Source organism: Cupressus sempervirens, chromosome 8 (assembly GCF_028749045.1).
Source record: "Cupressus sempervirens isolate cs-2001-9-10 chromosome 8, ASM2874904v1, whole genome shotgun sequence".
NCBI classification, from domain to species: Eukaryota; Viridiplantae; Streptophyta; class Pinopsida; order Cupressales; family Cupressaceae; genus Cupressus; species Cupressus sempervirens.
The window spans coordinates 387,955,717-387,976,062 of NC_143125.1; the positions used below are offsets into that span (position 1 = coordinate 387,955,717).

At 37.2% G+C, this 20,346-nt stretch overlaps 1 protein-coding gene across 4 annotated transcripts in view; it reads right to left on the bottom strand.

Annotated features, from left to right (window-relative positions):
- LOC149542919 (golgi-to-ER traffic-like protein) overlaps positions 1 to 20,346 on the bottom strand; it is a 295,369-nt gene that overhangs the window by 92,201 nt on the left and 182,822 nt on the right. For 3 of the 4 annotated variants that reach the window (XR_016355557.1, XM_089797832.1, XM_089797830.1), the window contains one exon: positions 54 to 137. The exons of the other annotated variant lie outside the window; for it this stretch is intronic. Coding sequence is in view for 2 of the 3 variants with exons in the window: in XM_089797832.1 (XP_089653958.1) it covers positions 54 to 137 (84 nt within the window). In the remaining variant the exon portion in view is untranslated. The remainder of the gene's footprint in view (positions 1 to 53; positions 138 to 20,346) is intronic. 4 annotated transcript variants of the gene reach the window in all.

Below are 20,346 nucleotides of genomic sequence, written 5' to 3' on the forward strand. Positions count from 1 at the left end.
AATAAGTACAAAAGCAAAGGGCATATATGAAGGGACACAGTTTTATGACTCACCTTCTCTAAGAAATCAACCAATGCAACAGCAAATGCTTTTGGATGACTTCCATTCACAAAGTATTTGGAAGCTTTTGCCAAGTCCTGGAAGATGTAAAACGATAATTACTAAGAAGAAATGTTTCTAAATCCAAGTGCAAGGAAATAAAAATAAGTCACATAAAAGAAGTGCTGGTCAGTATATGTGTTACTAGCATATATATAACTTAAAAACATAATATAAAGTAATTTTAAGTCACATATTTGAAAAACTGCAACATAACATCAAAATATATGGTCTAATATTTAAAATATGCAATAGGGGTTCTAAAACCCGATTACACATGCAATAAAACCTTAATATTTTTTGATTAGCAACTCCAATTAAGTCCCAAGATAGCTTGAAACGAGGGCATGACCAAAAGTCAAAGATCGAAGGAAACAGAAAGACAAAAACAAACAAACAAACACTCAAAAATGCAAAAAGGACTTCAAGGCCTCCAAAATCAAGTATAGGTTGACAAACTGAAAAAAACAAAATGGATTTATGAGAACCTTCAATAAAAAGACTCATTATATGGATTCGAGATAATTGTTTGATCAATCTTTGCAAGTCGAATTGTGAGCTACCTTAGAGAAATATGAAACTTAATTGTAAAAGTTTCGTAGTGTTGCCTCCATTTATGATGTAATATCCCTTTTGGGGACATTAGAAATATTAAAGGGGACATCTTTATAATATTAAAATCGACTATGAGAGCTAAGACTTTAGTTATTAAAGCTCAAATTAATATTCCAAGTTGGCAAATGATGACAAGGAATGATAAGACGAAAAGCCAGAAAGGAAGTCAAAGAGTCACAACTGCGAGAATAAAAGGAGAAGAGACCCTTTCTACTGGCATGCTTGATTTTAATATTCAGTTCAGTTTTCTCTCTTGCAAAGTTTCAAAAAGCTTCAGCTTTCAGCCCGTGTGAGGATGTAGCCCCTCGTGCAGGCAAGCAATGGATGCAAACCCATTGCCCATTGAGATATCATCACAGGTGTCTCATTGAGCGTATAGGTTCTTCTCTTGTTTTCCAATCTAACTGTAATATCTGTGTATAAGATTGGATTTTGTGGTTGGATGGTTATTGTATTTCTGTTGTATAGTACAATAACGTTTAAAAGTTATTCAGAAGTTGCTAGTTATCATATTTGTTGATGTATAAGCTAACAACATGCTTCTGGATTTTTGAAAGGATGGTGGTTTAGTGTTTTGATTTGTACTGCTCTGTTCATATGCTTGAGTCTTTAATGTCATTTTGAAAGACAGATTTATTGGAAAGTTCGGGTTTTACTTGTTGTTCGTATTTTCATCTGCATAGGGTTGTATGTCTGAATGTGTTATTTGAGAATGAGTTTGAGCAAATATCTATCTGGAAAATCCTCTATTATTCATATTGTTGGTTATTTGTTAAGTGGATTCGTATTCTAAGTGTTACATTTAAAAGGGAACGGGAAAAGTCAGGTTCGGGGCAGTACAGTGCCGGTTGGATTTATTACAATACTGGTACGGGTCATTACATATGATGACAAAATGAAGGACAACAACTGACTCTATCTAGGGAATTTAACTCATTTGTTCTTAGAAACGATGAGTGACATAAAATCTAGTTCTCTAGGTGCCTTTATCCACTCCATTGGACTATAAAGTCAAGTGACCAATAAAACAAAAACTAGAATAAAAAATCCTATTATCAAAAAAATTGAAAACTATGTACAAGGGGTACTTATCTGATATACACTGGAAGTAATGTTTCAGATGTTCTCCATTGTATGGCAATGGCATTGGAATTCCATCATGATATGCAAGCAAGACATTGTTTCACCTACAACTTGGTGAATTGTGAAAAGACCTCACCAAAGAGAATCAAACTTGTTGTGCATTCCCTTTGCTTCTCGCCCCTTGTCCTAAAATGCGAAATAGTCCCCAACTTGATATTCGTTTGTGTTTTGCCTTCTTATCAAAGAGAACATTGACTTGCTATTAATGAGCAGCAAGTTGGTCTGCCACTTCTTTTCTTTGTTCCACCAACTATTGAAGAAACATAATCCTCTTATCAAAAGAGCCTGAATAAGTTTCATCCTCAATTGTCTACATCAACTTGAGAATGGGAAGCTCTAAAGTTATAGGAATCTCAACATTGATTCCGTCCAACAAATGAAAGGGTGACCTCTCAATAGCTCGCTTAGGTGTGATCTGATCAACCCACAAAGCATCGAACAACACCTTGTGCCATGTCCTTTGATTCTTCAATCACATTCCTAATGATAGTCACAAGATTTTGATTGCTAGATTTCGCTTGACCATTACCTTGCAAGTAATAGTCTAAAGCATGTGCCAAAGTTATTTCGTGGGTAAAACAAAACTCAATAACTTCCTTAGATGACAAGGCAGTAGCATTGTCTATGATAATCTCACTCAGACCACCAAAATGAAAAAATGATGTTGTACTTCCAAAAATAGCAAATCACCTCAAATGTACAACTTTTCACAAACTTGCCTCCAACCATTTCGTGAAATAATTTGTCACTAGCAGGATGTAGGTGTGGCCTTTTCTTCAAGGTGTATTGATAGTACCGATGAAATCAATTCCTCATTGCTGAAATGGTTCCCCAATCACTACTGGCTTCAGTGATAGAGCAACAATCTTTTGAATTCCTGCGAATTGTTGAGACAACTCGCATTTCTTCACCCATTGATAAGCATTATAAAATAGTGTGGACCAATAGTATTAGGCTCTCAAAATCTTATAAACAGTGAGAGGTGCTAAGAAGTGTCCTCCACAAGCATGATTATGGAAAGATACCAAAATCTGAACTTGTTGAGTTTTATCTACACAACGTAGAAAAGTTCCATCCATAGTGACAAGGGGACACATCCCCCACCTTTTTGCCCCACGTCCCGAAGATGGGGACGCACTACGAACTTGGGGACTCGGTTCCACCGTCCCCAACAGCACCACTAGAATCTTCCACCTCCACCAAGGATTGGGGGACGTCACAGTATTGACTATTTGCTGATTGGACTATTTATGTTCAATGTTCGATATTCCAATTCAATGCAATGTTCAAGTATTTACTCATTTATTATATCTTATATTGCAATACATCTTTTCATAACTAGCATTTTAACTACAATATGTATAGTATATACAACCCCTCCCTCCCATCATCATTCCCCCACCATCCCTGCATTAAAGCTCCTCTAAACCCTCGTCTTGGAAACTTGTCCCCCTGTTCTATCGTCCCCCCATCTCCTAGGGTGGTGTAACTATGGTTTCATCAATATTGTGATTGCAAAGGCAATTGTCCCATAAGAATGAAACCAGCAGCCTTCAGCTTGAGAGTCCTTCGCTCCTTGTATGACAGATGCGGGGGGATTTCACCTTAAGTCAGATAATGAGCCATATCAGAATACCACTCATCTGTAGCATTAATGAAAAAAATAGTAGGAAGAGGAGAAATTCTCATTCTCTACTTGTAAAGGTATATTTTCGGCCATGAGCTGACAAAGTCCATTACCATGAGCCAACTTGGTAGGTCTAATTTCCATATCATATTCTTGGATCTTAGCAATCCGGTTTCCTCTTTCAATACCAAACTCCTTGTGTCAAGATAGCCTTGACAGTAGTATCTTAAACCGAAGCTCTGATATGAGAATTCAAGATGTGGAACCTGAAATGTTTCATTGCTTTGACAACAATATAAGCATGCTTCTTTGATCCAGTTATATTTCAATTCATGTGCCTTCAAAAGACAATCATGAATGAAATAGGTGACTCAATGCCTTCATCATTTTTCTGCATCAAGATGGCAGACATAGTATGCTCGAAAGCAAAGCTGTAAATGATGAAGCTCTTTATGTAGTGCGGTAAGCACAGGCCAATGCTAGTGCATGTGCTATTGCATCTTTTATCTCCACAAATGTTGTCCTCCCTTCTTGACAACAATGCAAGGCATATTTTCCTTTCATCATATCCACGATATGACGATTCTTTTCAGCAAAATTAGGAAAGAATCTTCACAAGAAATTCACCTTTCTGAAGAAAGAGTGAGTTGTTGTCTTATTTGTTAGTAAAGATAAGCCTTGAATTGCTTGCACCCTATTTGGATCAATCTCGATACCTTCTTTTGAGATTGTGTCCCAACAACTTGCCTTCCGTCATACCAAAAACTGACTTCTCAGTATTCAAAGACGCACCATGTTGTTTGCATCTTTCCAAAACTGATGGAGATGATAGAAATGATCATGTTGTTTGAAAAGCATGGTTGCTGAAATGTTTCTCCAACAATAATAAGACCAAAACGCATCCAACAATATGCAAAAGGCACTCCATTGGGTAGTAAACAAGGTCCTATATTGGTCGTCTTTACAAACCAAAATTTAATTGTAGCCCAAAAAACCATCAAGCATAGGTAGCATCCTGAAATTAGTGACACTTTGTAGAAGTTGATCCATGATTGGCAATGAATTGTTATCTTTTAAAGATAATTGATTCAAATTACGAAAATCCACACATATGCGGATTTCTCCATTCTTCTTAAGCACAGGAACTATATTGGCTACCCATGATGAATGATGGTTAGGGAAAATAACACCTACTTCCAGCATCTTTTGAATCTTAGAAAGGATGGTTCTTGAAAAGTTGGTATTGTATTGACTATGTTTTTGACGGAAAGGAACTAAGTCAAACTTTGGAGGAATATCATGTTGGATTTCTTTAGGAAGGAAAGAATTCAGATCCTCGTAGGAGTAAAGCCAACACATCTTTATATTGACAAAACAAGGTGATGAACTTTGCCTTTTCTTCAAGAGTGCAACAGTTACCAATGTTTACCATATTAGAATCTTCTTCGGTCCCTAGATTTTATTTATAAAATTTTGTCAAAGAACTTGTCCTCGTCTTTTGTTGCTCCTTGACATATCTGTTATGCTTATCAAATAGTGTTTCTAAAGAAATGAAACCTTTGGGAATCTTATTTCCTTTAAGCTGAATAACTTCCTCACCAACATCAGGATCTTCGTTGGAGACAATGTCCTTTAGCAGATTTTCACTACCTTCATAATATTGATCATCACAATTTTCTTTGGATTCAAGGAAATTTATCATCTGAACATCATCATTAAATACTTGCCAATGTTCACAGTTATCTAGGACACTAAGTCAGAAGACCAGTTGTATCTCATATCTGCTATTTTAAAAATCCCTGTGAGGAATAAGCAAAGTGGCTGAAACATCAATTAAATCAGCTCTATCATTAAGATCTCTAGTTATCATTGAGATATTGAGCATAAAAAATCTTGAAGTAATCCAGGCTGAGTCTTAGTAGTGCCTAAGTTGTTCATTTCTTGCTTGATATTGACCCTTAATTTGACATACCACCAATTCAGCATCTCCTTTGACATGTAGATTCTGAATTTCATTCTGAGCCATTTTCAATCCTAATATCAAGGCCTCATATTCACCAATGTTACTAGTATCGGCAAACTGCAGCTTGTATGAATAAGGGAAAATGCAGCAGGTGTAACGAATGGAGGTACTTAACCAGTGAATTGAAAAACCAACAAAGTGGCAGAAGCATGCTTTGTCAATGGTGTGGGTTGGGAAATCACGAATATGTTGATTGTTCGAAGGGGAAAGCAGTAACCATGTTGGAAGTAACAAAGTCAAAAGACGAAATAATGGCAATTACTAGACTACAAGCAAAGAAGGCCTCGTACTTGGATCTCGAAACCGAAAAGGAAAGATTGAAGGAGGCATGGATAACCTTAGAAGAGCAACACAGACAATACCAGGAAACAACAAGCACCCCAGTATGCTTGACATCGGAAGCAAATATAATAAAATAGATGTTGCATGCTACTGTACCAGTAAGGATGGCTAACTTGCTAGATACTTTGCACCAACTAAGGGTATCGATTTCTGGGACAGAAGGAAATAATACCAACCGAGGAGAAGACAAGCCCATTAAAGACATTAGTAGAAATACTCCTCGAATGGAATCGCTAACCAGAGATCCAATGTTATTCACGATGGGAATAGGAAAGACCCCTATGGTGGTAGAAATGGAGATTATGTGCCATAAACTCACTAATACTATTGTGGATAGATGGTTGCAAGTCAACATACTCCCTAAGGAGACATGGAAAACACTAGGCAAACCAAAACTGTGGCGGCCTACCTTAACATGGCATAAAACCACTTGGCACACCTATGGCTCTGAAAGTAATAGTGGGAACACAACAATTCTTCCTGGACTTTGCACTCATCACCTTGGAAAAGAAGTGGTACGATGCTCTACTTGGCACAAAATTGTTGGTCATAGCAAAAGCCAACCATGACTGCAAAAAAAGCACCCTATCCATTGAAAGTAAGGGAAAGAAGTACACCATTGATTTGTAGAGCGAAACAGTAAGACAAGAGCTAGCATCTGACTCAGAACTAGAAGGAGGGGAGTATAGTGAAAACAAAGGGATGGAACTAGATAAGGGAGGGGTGTAAAGGCTCGAGAGCTGCTTGGTAGATGAAACTCATTCTCTTGAAGGATTATTCTATTGGTAGATGGAAGATAACAAGATGTTCCAACTGAGTTGCCACATGTTGGAAGCTGCAAAAATAGAGGAAAACGAGGACACATACTCAATAGAGTTAAGAGAATATAAGGAGGGGATGGCTAGGATAGATGACACACCTACTCACCAATTTGAGAAGGACAAGAAAGTGAAATACAAAGAACCAAATATAGCATAAATGAACTTGAGCAACCAAGAAGACCCCAAAGTGATATAAGTGGAAGATGATCAAGACTCGGTACTAAAAGAATTTGTATTTAAAATATTCCTCCTATACAAGGACATATTTGCACAGACATACAAGGATCTAAAGGGAATGCCGCTAGAATTATGCATGCACAAAATAACTTTAGTACCCAATGCAAGACCGATGTGAAAAAGGTTGTACCACATGAATAAAAACTATGCAGTAAAAGTACAAGAGATGATCACAAAAATGCTTGAGGCTAGAATCATTTTTAATATACAAACAAGCGAGTGTGTGTCCCCCATCATTATCTCATTAAAGAAAGAAGCAAAGTAGATTAGAATCTGCATAGATTTATGGTGCTTAAATGCAGTGACAATCAAAGACTCATTTCCAATCCCCTTTATGAACAAAATGCTTGACGAGGTGGAAAGGCATGAAATATACTCATTCATGGACAGGTTCTCCGATTATAATCAGATCAGTATAGAGGGTAAACAAGGAACAAATTTTGTAGCAGATGGATTGTACACGTACAATCATATGCCATTTGGCATGTGCAATGCCCCTACGACATTACAAAGGAGCATTCTTCACATCTTTGACAAAATAGCAACAAAGAATTTCAAGGCATTCCTGGATGATTGGTCAAAATTCAGCAGAAAGAAAACTAATCTCACATTACAAGAACGTATGGAGCGATGTCGAAGAGAACGCCTAGCGCTAAACCTGAAAAAGATGTCAGTTCATGGTACCTCAGGGAAAGTTACTTGGTCATACCGTGTGCAAGGAGGGATTGAAAACCCACTCAAACAAAATCAAGGTGATTATACAATGGAGGACCCAAAAGATGTCACAGGGGTAAAATTCTTAATGGGCCATGTAGGTTACTATCAACGGTTCATCAAGGGGGTTGCAAAAATATCCTTACGCCTGGAGAAACTCACGAGGATGGTGAAACCATTTATATAGGGAACACAACAAACCACTACATTCAAAGAGTTAAAAGAAAGCTTGGTAGGAGCACCAATCCTTGTTTACTCAAACTAGAGAAAAGACTTCCATGTACATATGGATGTGTCCAACTATGTCATTAAGGCTACCCTGGCTCTAGCGGGTATGGAAGGATTGGACCACCCAATATACTTTGCTAGACAACAATTGTCAAAAGGAGAAAGAAACTACAATACGAGAGAAAAGTTTAAGCATTACCTCTTCACCACACCCTTCACCTTCCACGTAGACCACCAAGCATTATTGTAAATTGTTAAAAAAACCAATGATAATACAACGAAGGGTTAGTAGATGGCTCCTCTTGCTGCAAGAGTTCACGGTTAACATCATTGCACGACCAGGCAAGAGCCATATCATAGTCGACCATTTATCAAGAATAAAATCTGGTGAACTGGCAAGAGTGCATGAGCACTTCCTAGACAACCACCTTTTCCATATCGTCATCCTACCCGCGTGGTATGACGGTTGACCACATTGAGACATACCTGCCTACGGCCACATTTCCTCTAGAAATGCCAACCAAGTTGGCCTTAATAAGCAAAACATTTAACTAATCCAACAACTATTCTACAAAATAGGGCTGCACCATGTACTCCGCAAGTGTGTCATGCAGGAGAAGATCCCCAGCATACTACGTGAGTCACAAAAAGGCTTGGTAAGGGGCTATGTGGGTCTAGACGCCCCAACTCAAAAGGTGTTTCTAGCTGGATTATGCTGGCCAACACTACATACAGATGCAAAAGAGTGGGTAATGGGTTGCGACACATGCCAAATAGTAGGAAAACCTCTTAAAAGATTCTTTACGCCTTTGTTCCTTTCATAACCCCAAGAAATGTTTAAGAGATGAGGAATATATTTCGTGGGCCCCTTAACGAAAAGTATGGCCAGATGTTCCACGTACATTGTAGTAGCCACAAAGTAACTAACCGAATGGGAAAAGGCCAAGACACTTACAAATAAAAAAGCAATAGTACTACCCGATTCCTGTACGAACATATTGTTTCCAAATTTGGGGTCCAAATTTAATCACTAGTGATAGGTGCATACCATGTGTACCAAGTAATACGGAAGATTACTAATGAATTCTGCATATTTCACAATTTGTTCAGCATGTACTACCCACGTGCTAATAAGAAAGTTACAGCCACAAATAAAATACATGTGTTGGTATTCTATAAAACATGTGGTATGGAAGAAGGCGATTGGGAGGAAAGGCTCCCAACAGTAGTTTGGGGCATATCAAACAACCTACAAAGCAATAACCGAACATACACCCTTCTAGATGATGTATGACCAAGAGGCATTAGTACTAGCAAAATACATAGTACCAAGCCTCAAAGTGGCAATTGAGAATAGATGGGGGAAGAATGATATCCTCCAGGAACAACTGAATAACTTGATAAAGTTGGAAGAAAAATCAATGATAGCCCAATGGGCAACTGATGTAACACAGCCTCATAGAAAATTCTGGTACAAGCATCTTTGGAAAATGAAATTCCAACCAAATTAGTTAGTTCTAAAATATAATGGTCGCAACGAAATCAAGCCCGGAAAGTTCAAAGTTTGTTGGTTTAGACCCTATAAAATCAAGGAGAAAGGGAACAATGGCGTTGTTGATAGACCCATCAAGGAACCAATAAATGGATCTAAATTAAAAGCCTACCAGGAGAGAATGACTTTGACAATAGAGATCAACATGCTGGGATACGCCACCAAGGGTGACTGGACCATCAACCATGGTGGAGAATTGGAGGACTCAATAATCAAAGAAAAACCCTATAGGTCAAATAGGAACTCAAACACACCAATGATGGATACTGAAGAACGACTTGCAAGGAAATGGGTCGAACAAATAATAAATCAAAGAATCAATAATCAACTTACGAATGCCCTATTTGGCCCACCAGCTCTCTAGTTAAGGATTAATGGCTATTGGCAACTATAAGCACCCTACAAGGGGAGAAGAGAAGGATTTGTTGCATATGACATTGATGAAGAAGCTAAGAAAGAAGAAAAGAAGTGGGAAACGTCCAAAAGTGGATGAACCTGGGGAAGTTACAAAGGATGAAATTGACTTGAAGGATTATGTGGCAACGCTTAGACTACCCTCACAGCAGTGGTAAAGGTGGATGATCTATTCATCTATAAAGGACACAAATATGTGAACAAAGTCATCTAAAAGTGTCAGAAAGAAGGGGAAGAAGCACCCAATAGGAAGAAACCTAATGCATTATGGCTAGTGATTTCAAATCCAACTAAACCTCCAATAGTAAAAAGGGGAGGAAGCAATTTGGTACCATAAATATGATGGAAGGTATATCGACGGAATTTTTAAAGGTGTGGGACCATCCCCTCTCGTAGACAAAATTTTTGACCTACAAAACGTAGGAACATGTTGCAAAAACTAGTGTTACCAAACAACATCAGGTACGTGTATATGGCAATATGCATTAGAAGTAAAGGTCTATAGCTAGAAGGAGAGAGGAAGAAAGCGGAAATAAGATGAGTTACCAAAAGAGCACACGACGAAGTGCCATAGGACAAACCGAGAATGGAGCCAAGAACACTTTAGAGCCACCACAAGGAAGAATGAGATGAGGGTAAAAAACAAAAACATCACGTAAATAAAGGTACGCGTTATAGAAAAGTAAGTAATAATATTCATGGAAAAAAGGACAATGCAACCAAAGATCATGAAATTCTTAAGAGCAACCTATCCCTAAGTGAAGGAGGTCCAAAGCCCATAAGGAGATCAACTAAGGATTATCGCCTATACTGCCAAAGGAAGGAAAGACAACAATTGGGAAGAAGCCACTGCCACATCACAGGAAGGAATACATATGGAGTGATAGCGTACGAGAACTTTCTGTACACGTATAAAAGCTAAGAAGATGCAAAGAAGCTGTACAAAACAATGTACACATATAAAATTCAAGGAAGAGCGTATAGAGCATCAATAGACAAGCAGCATCTGTACAAATGCCTATACACAAGATATGAAAGAAGTTCGTAGATGTATAGAGGATAAGGGAGAACATACAAAGGACGAAACCACAAATAGCATCCATAACCATATAAAAGTCAGGTACATGTATATGGGGCACTAAACACAGTACAAATGTTCCAAGGAAGACCTTACTTGTACGCCTAGAAGGAGAAGTTTGTGTACATATAACCATACATACACAGGCTGAAACCTCTGTACATTGCCAAGTCACGCACTAACAAAAGGTATTGTGTCATCGTGCGGCACAAATAGTTGTCAACTTGCAAAAGGCAATCATAAGAAAGATTTATAAAAATGGTAAAAGGTAGTTTTTTAAACCTTAAGAAGGGAACGTTTGAGGTGCGCTATAAAAACTCAAACAATGGGCAAGAAGACAATAGAAAGAAAATTTGGCCATTAAAAGCAAGAGAAAGAAAAGAAAGGACAAGGTAGATGAGGTTTAAGCAACCACCATCACATTTGGAGTAACGAGCACAATATAAAGAAACTGATGGCAAGGTCCAGATGACCAGCACCCATTTAAAATAGCATGAAGAAAAGTTGAGGTAGACAAATTATTTTCATGCCCATTTTTTAATTGAGAGAATTTAAACCAATACTCAAAACTATGTTGCATGGCTACGATAGAAAGACCCACAAATCCACAATACAGTATTTGCAGCCAAATGTAGTGGTCTCTTTTTCACCGAGGGATTTTGCAAAAGTATTTGGGTTATCCAACAGAGGGCATCAAGCCACCAAACCCTCTTCAAAAATAACAAGTGAAAAGAAACAATTAGTAGAACTTATATGCAGGCTAGACTTGACAAAGAAACAATGGGACAATATTTGGACCAAGAGTAATAGCAAGGGCATAAAGACAACTTTCATTGCCAATGCGGAAAGCAGATGCATTGTTGACTTGATAAAAAGCAAGCCCATAGGAGGAAGTCAGACTTTAGATATTGCCATCTCAATACTTCTACAAGTAAATGGTTAAATTGTGGTAGGATTTATAACAGGGTGCAACTTCTATCAGATTGGATAATAGAGTTTTTGCAGCTGAAACTAAAAAGCTTCTATATGCCACACCACAGCATAGCCCTCTTCCTAGAGGTATTGTGCACGCAAGTAGAGCCTGAGCATTGGGGCGCATTTGTCCCAGCCAATCAAGTGGAACCCTACAAGCCAGCTATGTTCTATTGGTCACATTTAAATACTCTAGCAAGAGGAAGTACAAAGCCGTGCAAGCAAAGATTAAAGCAAGACACGTCTACCAACACCCATAACATGGAGGAAGAAGAATAAAACAATGCGGAATATGAAAAGGAGACAGCAGAAGACAAAACATCATCTTCTCATTCAGAAGAGTCCAGTTCAGACGAAAAGGAAGAGTTTTGTACTAGAAGAGACATAAGGGAGGATACATATGAGGACATTGATGCAAGTCGTGGAAGGGACCCTCCTAGGAACCGAATAAGAAAACCTTGTTATAGCCACAGAAAACAATCATGTGTATGGGCAGCCGTACACAAGTCACCCATATGGACAGCACTCGTACAGCAGTCACCTGTAAGGCAGTAAACAACCCTTGTACGCCAGTCACCTGTACGAGATTTCTTTGAGAAATTTATGGAAAATATTGAATTGGCAATATTGCAAAGGTATTGAAGTTGGTTTTCCTAACAACCTGTGGAGTTTATTGAAAAACAAATTTGAAGAAAGTTAAATTTTATTTTTGTATATAAATTTGCAGAAAGTATTAGTTTATTGAAAAACAAAAGATTTCAAGATGCAAATATAGTAGTGCTTTATTCCTTCGTGAGCAATAGTTATATTGGTTATTTTTTGGGCAAAGCTTGGCACTAAAACTTATCAAGCATTATACTATATCCATGTCCGGCTATTGCATTGGAATTTAATTTTTGATTGAAAAGAAGCATTTGATCATCAAACAAGATAAAGGGAACAAGACTTTAGTCTTCGGGCAATAAATATTGAAATATGGGGGACATGGAAGGTCTGCAGCATGCAAAACATAACATTTGATGAATATATAATTATTGTGATACATTGGACATAATATTTGTGGGTGGTCTTTTCTAAAGTTGGGTGATATATTTCAACCTAGGATGTGATATTTATGGCATATGTGAAAAAAAAAATTATGAGGTTTCAAAGTTTGGAAAATCAATCCAAGGCGTTTAGCTTAGTTAGTTCAAAAATGAATTCTCATTGTGGGACCCTAGGTCAAGTCCCAAAAGGGATATCTTTATCGAATTCTAAGTTGTGACTCTTGGTTTTCCTTTGGTTGTATTTGTCTCATTGTAAAAGGTGGATTCTATGTTGTCACTCTCAGTCTTCCAATTGTTGTTTCTAGTGTAGTCACCCGTAAGGAGCTCAAATGAGCAAGAGGATTGTAAACGATCTTCAATATAAAAACATTTGGAAAATTAATAGATTATCGGTCCATATTCCTGCATAGTGACTATAGTTGCACATTGGGATTAATTCCTTCATTGATCTACCCATATGTAACTTAATTTGGCTAAGCCAAAATTCACAACAAGATTAATGGGTGATGTTTGTATTGGTCTCGTTTCAAATGAAACAATTCAAGGGATGAATAAATTAATATTTGTCGATGGTTGCCATTAAGGATTTAATTAGAGACCAAATGCATACAGATTATTTTGTTTGATGCAAAGCATTAAGGTCAAATATAGGGAACATCTAATATGCATGGGACCCCTTCAAAAAACAATTATATATGTTTCTGAAGTAATATTTTAAATAATCGTATCGCAAGTATGGAGAATTATGAGTTTTAACTATAGTATGTGTTCGAATTTATGAGCACAGATCATATTGTGCACCAAATACCTTGCAGCAAATATTATTGCAGACAGAAATATTCATCAGGACGTTTTGGTGAATGACTCTCCATATACCCATAGCAGATTCACAGGCGCAGTCAAATATTCAGTACAGAATTGTTTGGAAAATACTATGCTCAAGCCAAACATTGAAGGAAGCATTGTGTGCAAATGTGTTGCGAGCATCAGGAACTTTTTTCATTCTAGTGCAGGTTTGAATTGAATGGTGGTCTTTTTCATCAAGTTACCTCTAATTGTGATTTCCCAGGGTGAAAGGTTAGTGTTGAGCAGACGAATGCTAACAAGATCACGGCAATGTGTTCTAGGACCATTTCAATGAAAAGAATGATGCATCAAAATTCTTGGTGTCATAAATGACCACACAGGCAGTTCTCATTAAATATTTTAGTGTTAAGAATTATACTAAATCCATACACCATCTATGTGCTCAATAGGAGAGTTGCAAAGGTTATCAGCAGTACAGGAAGGAAGACTCCTTATAGCGGTAAGACAAGTAAGAAAGGTTGGGTTTATTCTTCTGCGAGAAGATACCAGAACCGTTCATATTCTCTAGGATGTAGTTGTGCTGCATTTGTCCTCTCTTATGGTAGATGTTGAATGATGAGCCTACTTCATGAGTACTACTCTGTATGGTCATTTGGAAAAATAATGCAATTTTAGTTAAATCTTAATACTTGATGGTGTTTTCTCTAAGCATGTTCTGTGACATTCATGAAAGGAGTTAAGAAATGAATGATGTTAAACAATCATCAAACTAGAAATTGCATTGTTTTCTCTCAGCACTATATCTACACCAGGTTGAATTGGTGGTATTATCGATCTACCCAAGAGCCACACGAGAACGGTAGAAGGATCCATGCTACGATTAACAGCCTCAGTAATACTGAAAATTTATTTGCAAATCATTGCTCAGAAAATATTTGTGACAGAATTGAGAAGTCTTCAAGGAACTGATCTTGCTGGAGCGAGTTGACTGTAGGTAGTCTAAGAGCACTAGTAAACAGGTGGATCATTCCTCTAACTAATAACGTGCTGATCATCTAAGTTTCTTGCAATTATAAAGAATTTCCCACATATTGTTGAAACATTTTCTCTTCTCAAATCGGTACAAGGACTTTTTTTTAGCATAACAGTTAAAACTCTTAGATCTTGCGCTTACAACGAAATTCGTGTAAGTGCAGACCTATTATCACTCGGTTCATAACCTAATTTCATGTAATCATGTATTAGAGTGGTGTTTGTTATCGCAAAGTTAAGTAATAATTCAATTAGAACTAGTTATATGAATCATTACATTACATCCCTGCAAGCAAATTTATTCGACTAAATATTTCATAGTGGAACTAGTGTAAGGGGTTGTTAGAAAATAATGAAACAGATTTGGCGTATCTTACCATATATCTTAAAGGTTTGGATAATTATCGACACCAAGTGGCTCATGGTTGGCCGAATTTACATCTTCCTCTGGTATGCGACTTAGTTCCTGCAGTTGCAGTTGATAGGTGGTATAGATTTGCAACAGCAAGATATATTCAGCTGGATCAGTAAAAGGAAGTGTCAAATTACAGCCAATGCAGGCATTCTCTGTAGGGGTATTCAGTGTGAAAAATTTGACAAACAGTATTTCAGGACAGCAAACAAAAATGTTTAGACAGATACCAAAGTTCATTGTGAAGGACAAGGAACAAGTCCTTGAAGAAAAGTTCTATAACATAAAAAGGAAACTTGCAAGTTACCCTAAATCAAACCATAGATTACTTTGTGATATGGATGCAATTGCAAATTGTTTATTCATCATAGAACAGCTGTAACGTCCCCATTTTTAGTAAAATACTTTTTAATGGTCCCAAAATTTAAATAAGATTGTTTGGACCTTAAATTATTTAACGGAGGGGCCCAAAGTTTAATAATTATCTATAGGTGTTAGCCGTGTCGACATAATTTTGTAAACCTCGTGAGTTTTCTCCAAAGCAGTATTTATGTGCAGCATGTAGCAAATTGTTAGTATGTGAATTTGGATTATTTAATTTATACTATGAATTCCGATTGGAGTTCTTCTCTTCTCAATATTTCGGAAGTGAAAGACCATCCCTATTTGGCTACGACAATTTCGGTGGGATTCAACCCTCACCCTATTCCATTTTGCATTCTTGGCTCCAATCTAGCAAATTGAAGCGTCATTTCAGTTATCACTGTTTCCTAGAATATATATATATATATATATATATATATATATATATATATATATATAGCTTCAAATAATGTGTGTACACTGTGTTTCTATTGATATGTTCGTATTTGGTCAATGACATTTTCATTGAACCAAGTACAATCCCTCAAGCCTATTTCCATTCATTTCTCCGTCCTCGCAATATCACCCTTTGGCAATCATCAGTCTTGCATAATCTGTACTTCTATACGCGATCAACTCTCCAACCCGTACAACAAATAGTCTGCATGCCATTGGCCCTTCTGTTTGCACGACCACCGTACGACATGCCTATCTCCATACAACATCCATCCCCATCGGAAAAATTTTCCCTTCAAACCGAGTTCCCTTTTGGACCAACATCCCCTTTGGACTTAGACTCTGTTCGAATTTATTTCACCCTCAGATCAAGTTCCCCCTTGGACCAAGTTCCCGTTCGGATCAAGATCCCCTTCGAATAGAGATTCCCTTCAAAACGAATTCTCCTTCAGATCAAGTTCTCCCTCGAAACAAAATCCCCTTCAAATCGGCTTTCCCTTCGGACCGAGACTACCTTTGGACCGAGATCCCCTTCGAACCAAGATTCCCTTTGGATCGTGTTCCCCTTTGGATCAAGTTCCCCCTCAAACCAAGTTCCCCTTTGGAAAAACATTTCCTTCGCATCGAGATACCCTTCGGATCAAGACCCCCTTTAGACTGAAATTGCCTTCGGATAAAGATTGACTGCAACCAAGATCATCTTGGGAACATTACAATGGCATTAAAGCTAGTGATCTTGCAAACATGTTAGGTATTGACTTCAAATCACGACATCAAGTGATGGGTTGGTTGATGCGCTAAGAGAGCTAAGAAGACAACAAAGGCTCCACGAACGAGCAAAAGAAACACTCAACCTCTTGACATGCACAAGGCGATCGGTGAAAATATTCATTCCTAGGGCGGAGAAACATGAAATGTGAACTCCCACGTTGGTTGAGACACTAAAGAAAATCAAGCAAGATTGGGTGATTGGTGGATGGGAGAGAGACATATCTCTGAAGGATTATATAGAATTGAGAATGAAGTATCTATCATCTCAACACAATATACTCTTCAACAATGGTTTGAAGCAAGAGATTGATAAGTGCCTATAGGATGAAGTCATACCAGCACAAGAGGAAAATGAAAAGTCACATGAGGATTTGTGAGAGTCAATTGCTATGCCTACAAGTAGAGAGTACCTAAAACTTCAAGATGACAAAAACAGTGAAGGGGATGCACACACTAATTTCATCAAACCAACACTCGTCGATCAACTTAATGGAAATTCTCTACCAGCAGTTGTTCAACTTCATGAAGATACTATGAATGATTCCTTGCAGAAGCTGATGTAGCCCATTTTTGGGCAATTCATCATTAAAAAATTTCACCAAGCATGCTAAGTACTAGACGTCTCAATATTCAATCTAGTCTTGATCTTCAACATTAATTCTGGAATGATTGCCTTTATTGAGAAGCTGAACCTTTTCTGTTTTCTTTCACATTTCTGATCTGTTCACAGAAGAACATACTTTGCACAAATATGAAGTGCAAGTTGTTTTCAAGGTCATGTGGCTTTACATGTCCTTGGCACATATCAGACAGACTTCTCGATGGACTTCCAAACCATTTGAAAAGCTACCTATAGAATCACAACAGATACTAATGATTCAGAACTAAAAGACAAAGATTATATAAAATGTGGAAAACAATCATTAATGTCTTTATAGGGTATGATATGACCTCTATGATGCCAAGACTAGAACGTGGTGATTCGAAGTGTTCTCCTTGATGATCGGATCATGTGATATCTTAATTTGACAGCAATTTAATGGGTCGTTAAACATCTGCAGAATTTCTGAAAATACGTGATAGTTGATTTTTTCATTGAATCAAACTACTGATGGTGTTATAATTTAATTCAGGAAACTTATGAGGAAATGGTCTTAAATCCAACAACTATAGGGGACTCTCAACAGACTTTGTATTCCACTTCTTGCAATGTGCTTATTTGTGGACCACATACTTCAGTATTCTAAATTGGCTTCAAGATTTCTGAGCACTCTTACAGTAAAATGGTTGCAAAAGCAATTATTGGAATTTATGTTGGCGTTAAACACTATGAGGCTGTTATATTTCCATAAGTCTGAAACAAAGAACTTTTTCTGCAATTGGCCATGAATACACAAGACTGTATGAACATATGACTAGCATCAGCCAGCAAGAAATTTACACACATACAAGAGCAGTAACAGTCATATGCAGTGATAACTAGCAATGGATATGGCACCTGCAAATTCTAAGTTCTTCTGATTCCAGTATTTGTATAGAGAGGAAATCAACAAGAGTACAGAATAACAAAAGCAAATACACCCATGAAAGGAATCGTAATGGAGAAAGCCCTAGATTTTCGATAAGAAAGGCATCTGTACAAATTCCCCATAAAGACAAATACAATGGAGATATTAGAAGGCAAATATTAAGAAGACGAGTGATGACATGAAGATCAAGCACAAAGAGACTCTAAGTCAGAAGCAAATATCCACGGGGCCATTACGAGCTTCCATGTGTATGTTCTATAGATGTAACGCCTTGCTCTGAGAATCAATTTATTCTGGTTAATATTACAGTTAGCTCATATTTATTTGGTGAACGCAACATAAATACATACATACATATGCTTGGATTCCCAAGTTATATTCTGCAAAAACATTAGAACTACAGTAACCCAGGTGAACCAAGAATAAATCAAAATGAAACCTTCAGCATCTGTCAAAATTCAAGGTGCTATAATTTACTATCATAGAACAGGCACTGGACAAAAATCTTTGACAGTCTAGCATATGTAAGGCATAAATCGAACAGGGGATTTACACCATTGAATACAATTATGAAAGGATTGTTTCAAACATAAAAAATAAAAAAACATATTTCTATTTGTGAAATAAGGTGATTATATTATGAATACTTTATATTTCTTCATATTTTTTGGAAAAGTTATTTGTGAGACCCAATTCTGTTTGAGGCAGTTCCCATATAGTTGATGCAATACATTTGAAAACCTTTATGCGGCAGTGGCAGAAGTATAAGAAAATACAATCAATGAATTTATTTTCTCAATGTCGGTTGATTTAATCCTGATTCATGCTAATGTTTATTAAAGTTGAGGATTTGTGTATATTAAAGTTGTGGATTTGTGTATAAAGAATCAAAGATCACAGACATCCGCAAGGAGAAAAAAGGGATAGCAATTTAAACAAGAGCTTGCATGATATATTATGATTGTGAGGATTTTAAGTACCGATGATTATTTGAAATAAATGTTTTATATCAAGCCCAACTCATCATAGTATTTGATCAATATTAAGATTATAATATTGCAGGGAAGTATACACAGCAAGAAATATAGCCGGGCCCAAAGTATTTTAGCAGCCTCTTGGCCAAGTATCATGGATGTAAATATGAAATGGGCACAAGTATTTTTTAAGATGTTCATAACTATATTGTGTTTGTTGCATCATTCCATTGAGGGCATTGCAAGCACAATTCCATACTGAGCCTAAAGATTATAATGAGTGGGTAAAAATATTATGTGTGAAGCTTGGTGGCCTATACCTGTTAGCTGCATGGTACAAGATGACGCCATTAAAGTATAGGTGGTGGTCTGCTGTTTAGAAGGAAAAGCAAGAAGCTACATGGGATGATGTAATTATTTTGTTGAAGTCAGGATGGCTACTGGAGTGATGGGATACCTTCAGCAGGCAATAAGTTCAGAGTTATATCAATCTTATGGCAGTTGCAACAACACCTAGGAAGTGATTACAGACCCTGTACATAGTTTTGGAAGATAGAGATAGGCTACAACAATTTTTAAGTACGATAATCTAGAATCAATATCTCATTCGTCCATTCGAAGTAATGTTCACTTTCAGGTGTTCATCAATTTCCTTCTTCTGAGCAACATTAAAGTGCGCTACCTCACTATTGGTTTTATTTTTCTTAATCATTTCTCCTTTTTTCTGAGATAACTTTTTGTATATTGGTACTTGAGAAGACATGGTTGTCGAGACTCATATCTGCATCTTTGCAATTGTTTGTTCCATCCTAAGTTGCACTAGATGGGTGTGTTGATGTGAAAAGGGTCATTTACATAGCTACTGGGTTTGTACCCACAGGCCCCATACCCTGGTTCGGGTACATCTGTCTGCATTTGTTGGCGTCACCTAGAGTACTTGTTGGGTACATATATGCTCATTCGAATATTTGTCCACTGTCAATTGGCATTTAATATTTATATTTGGCATTTGGCATTCATTGATCAATTATCATACTATGAAATGATTTAGTTTTAGAATCCTATATAGTTCTCTTATTCTTTTGTATATA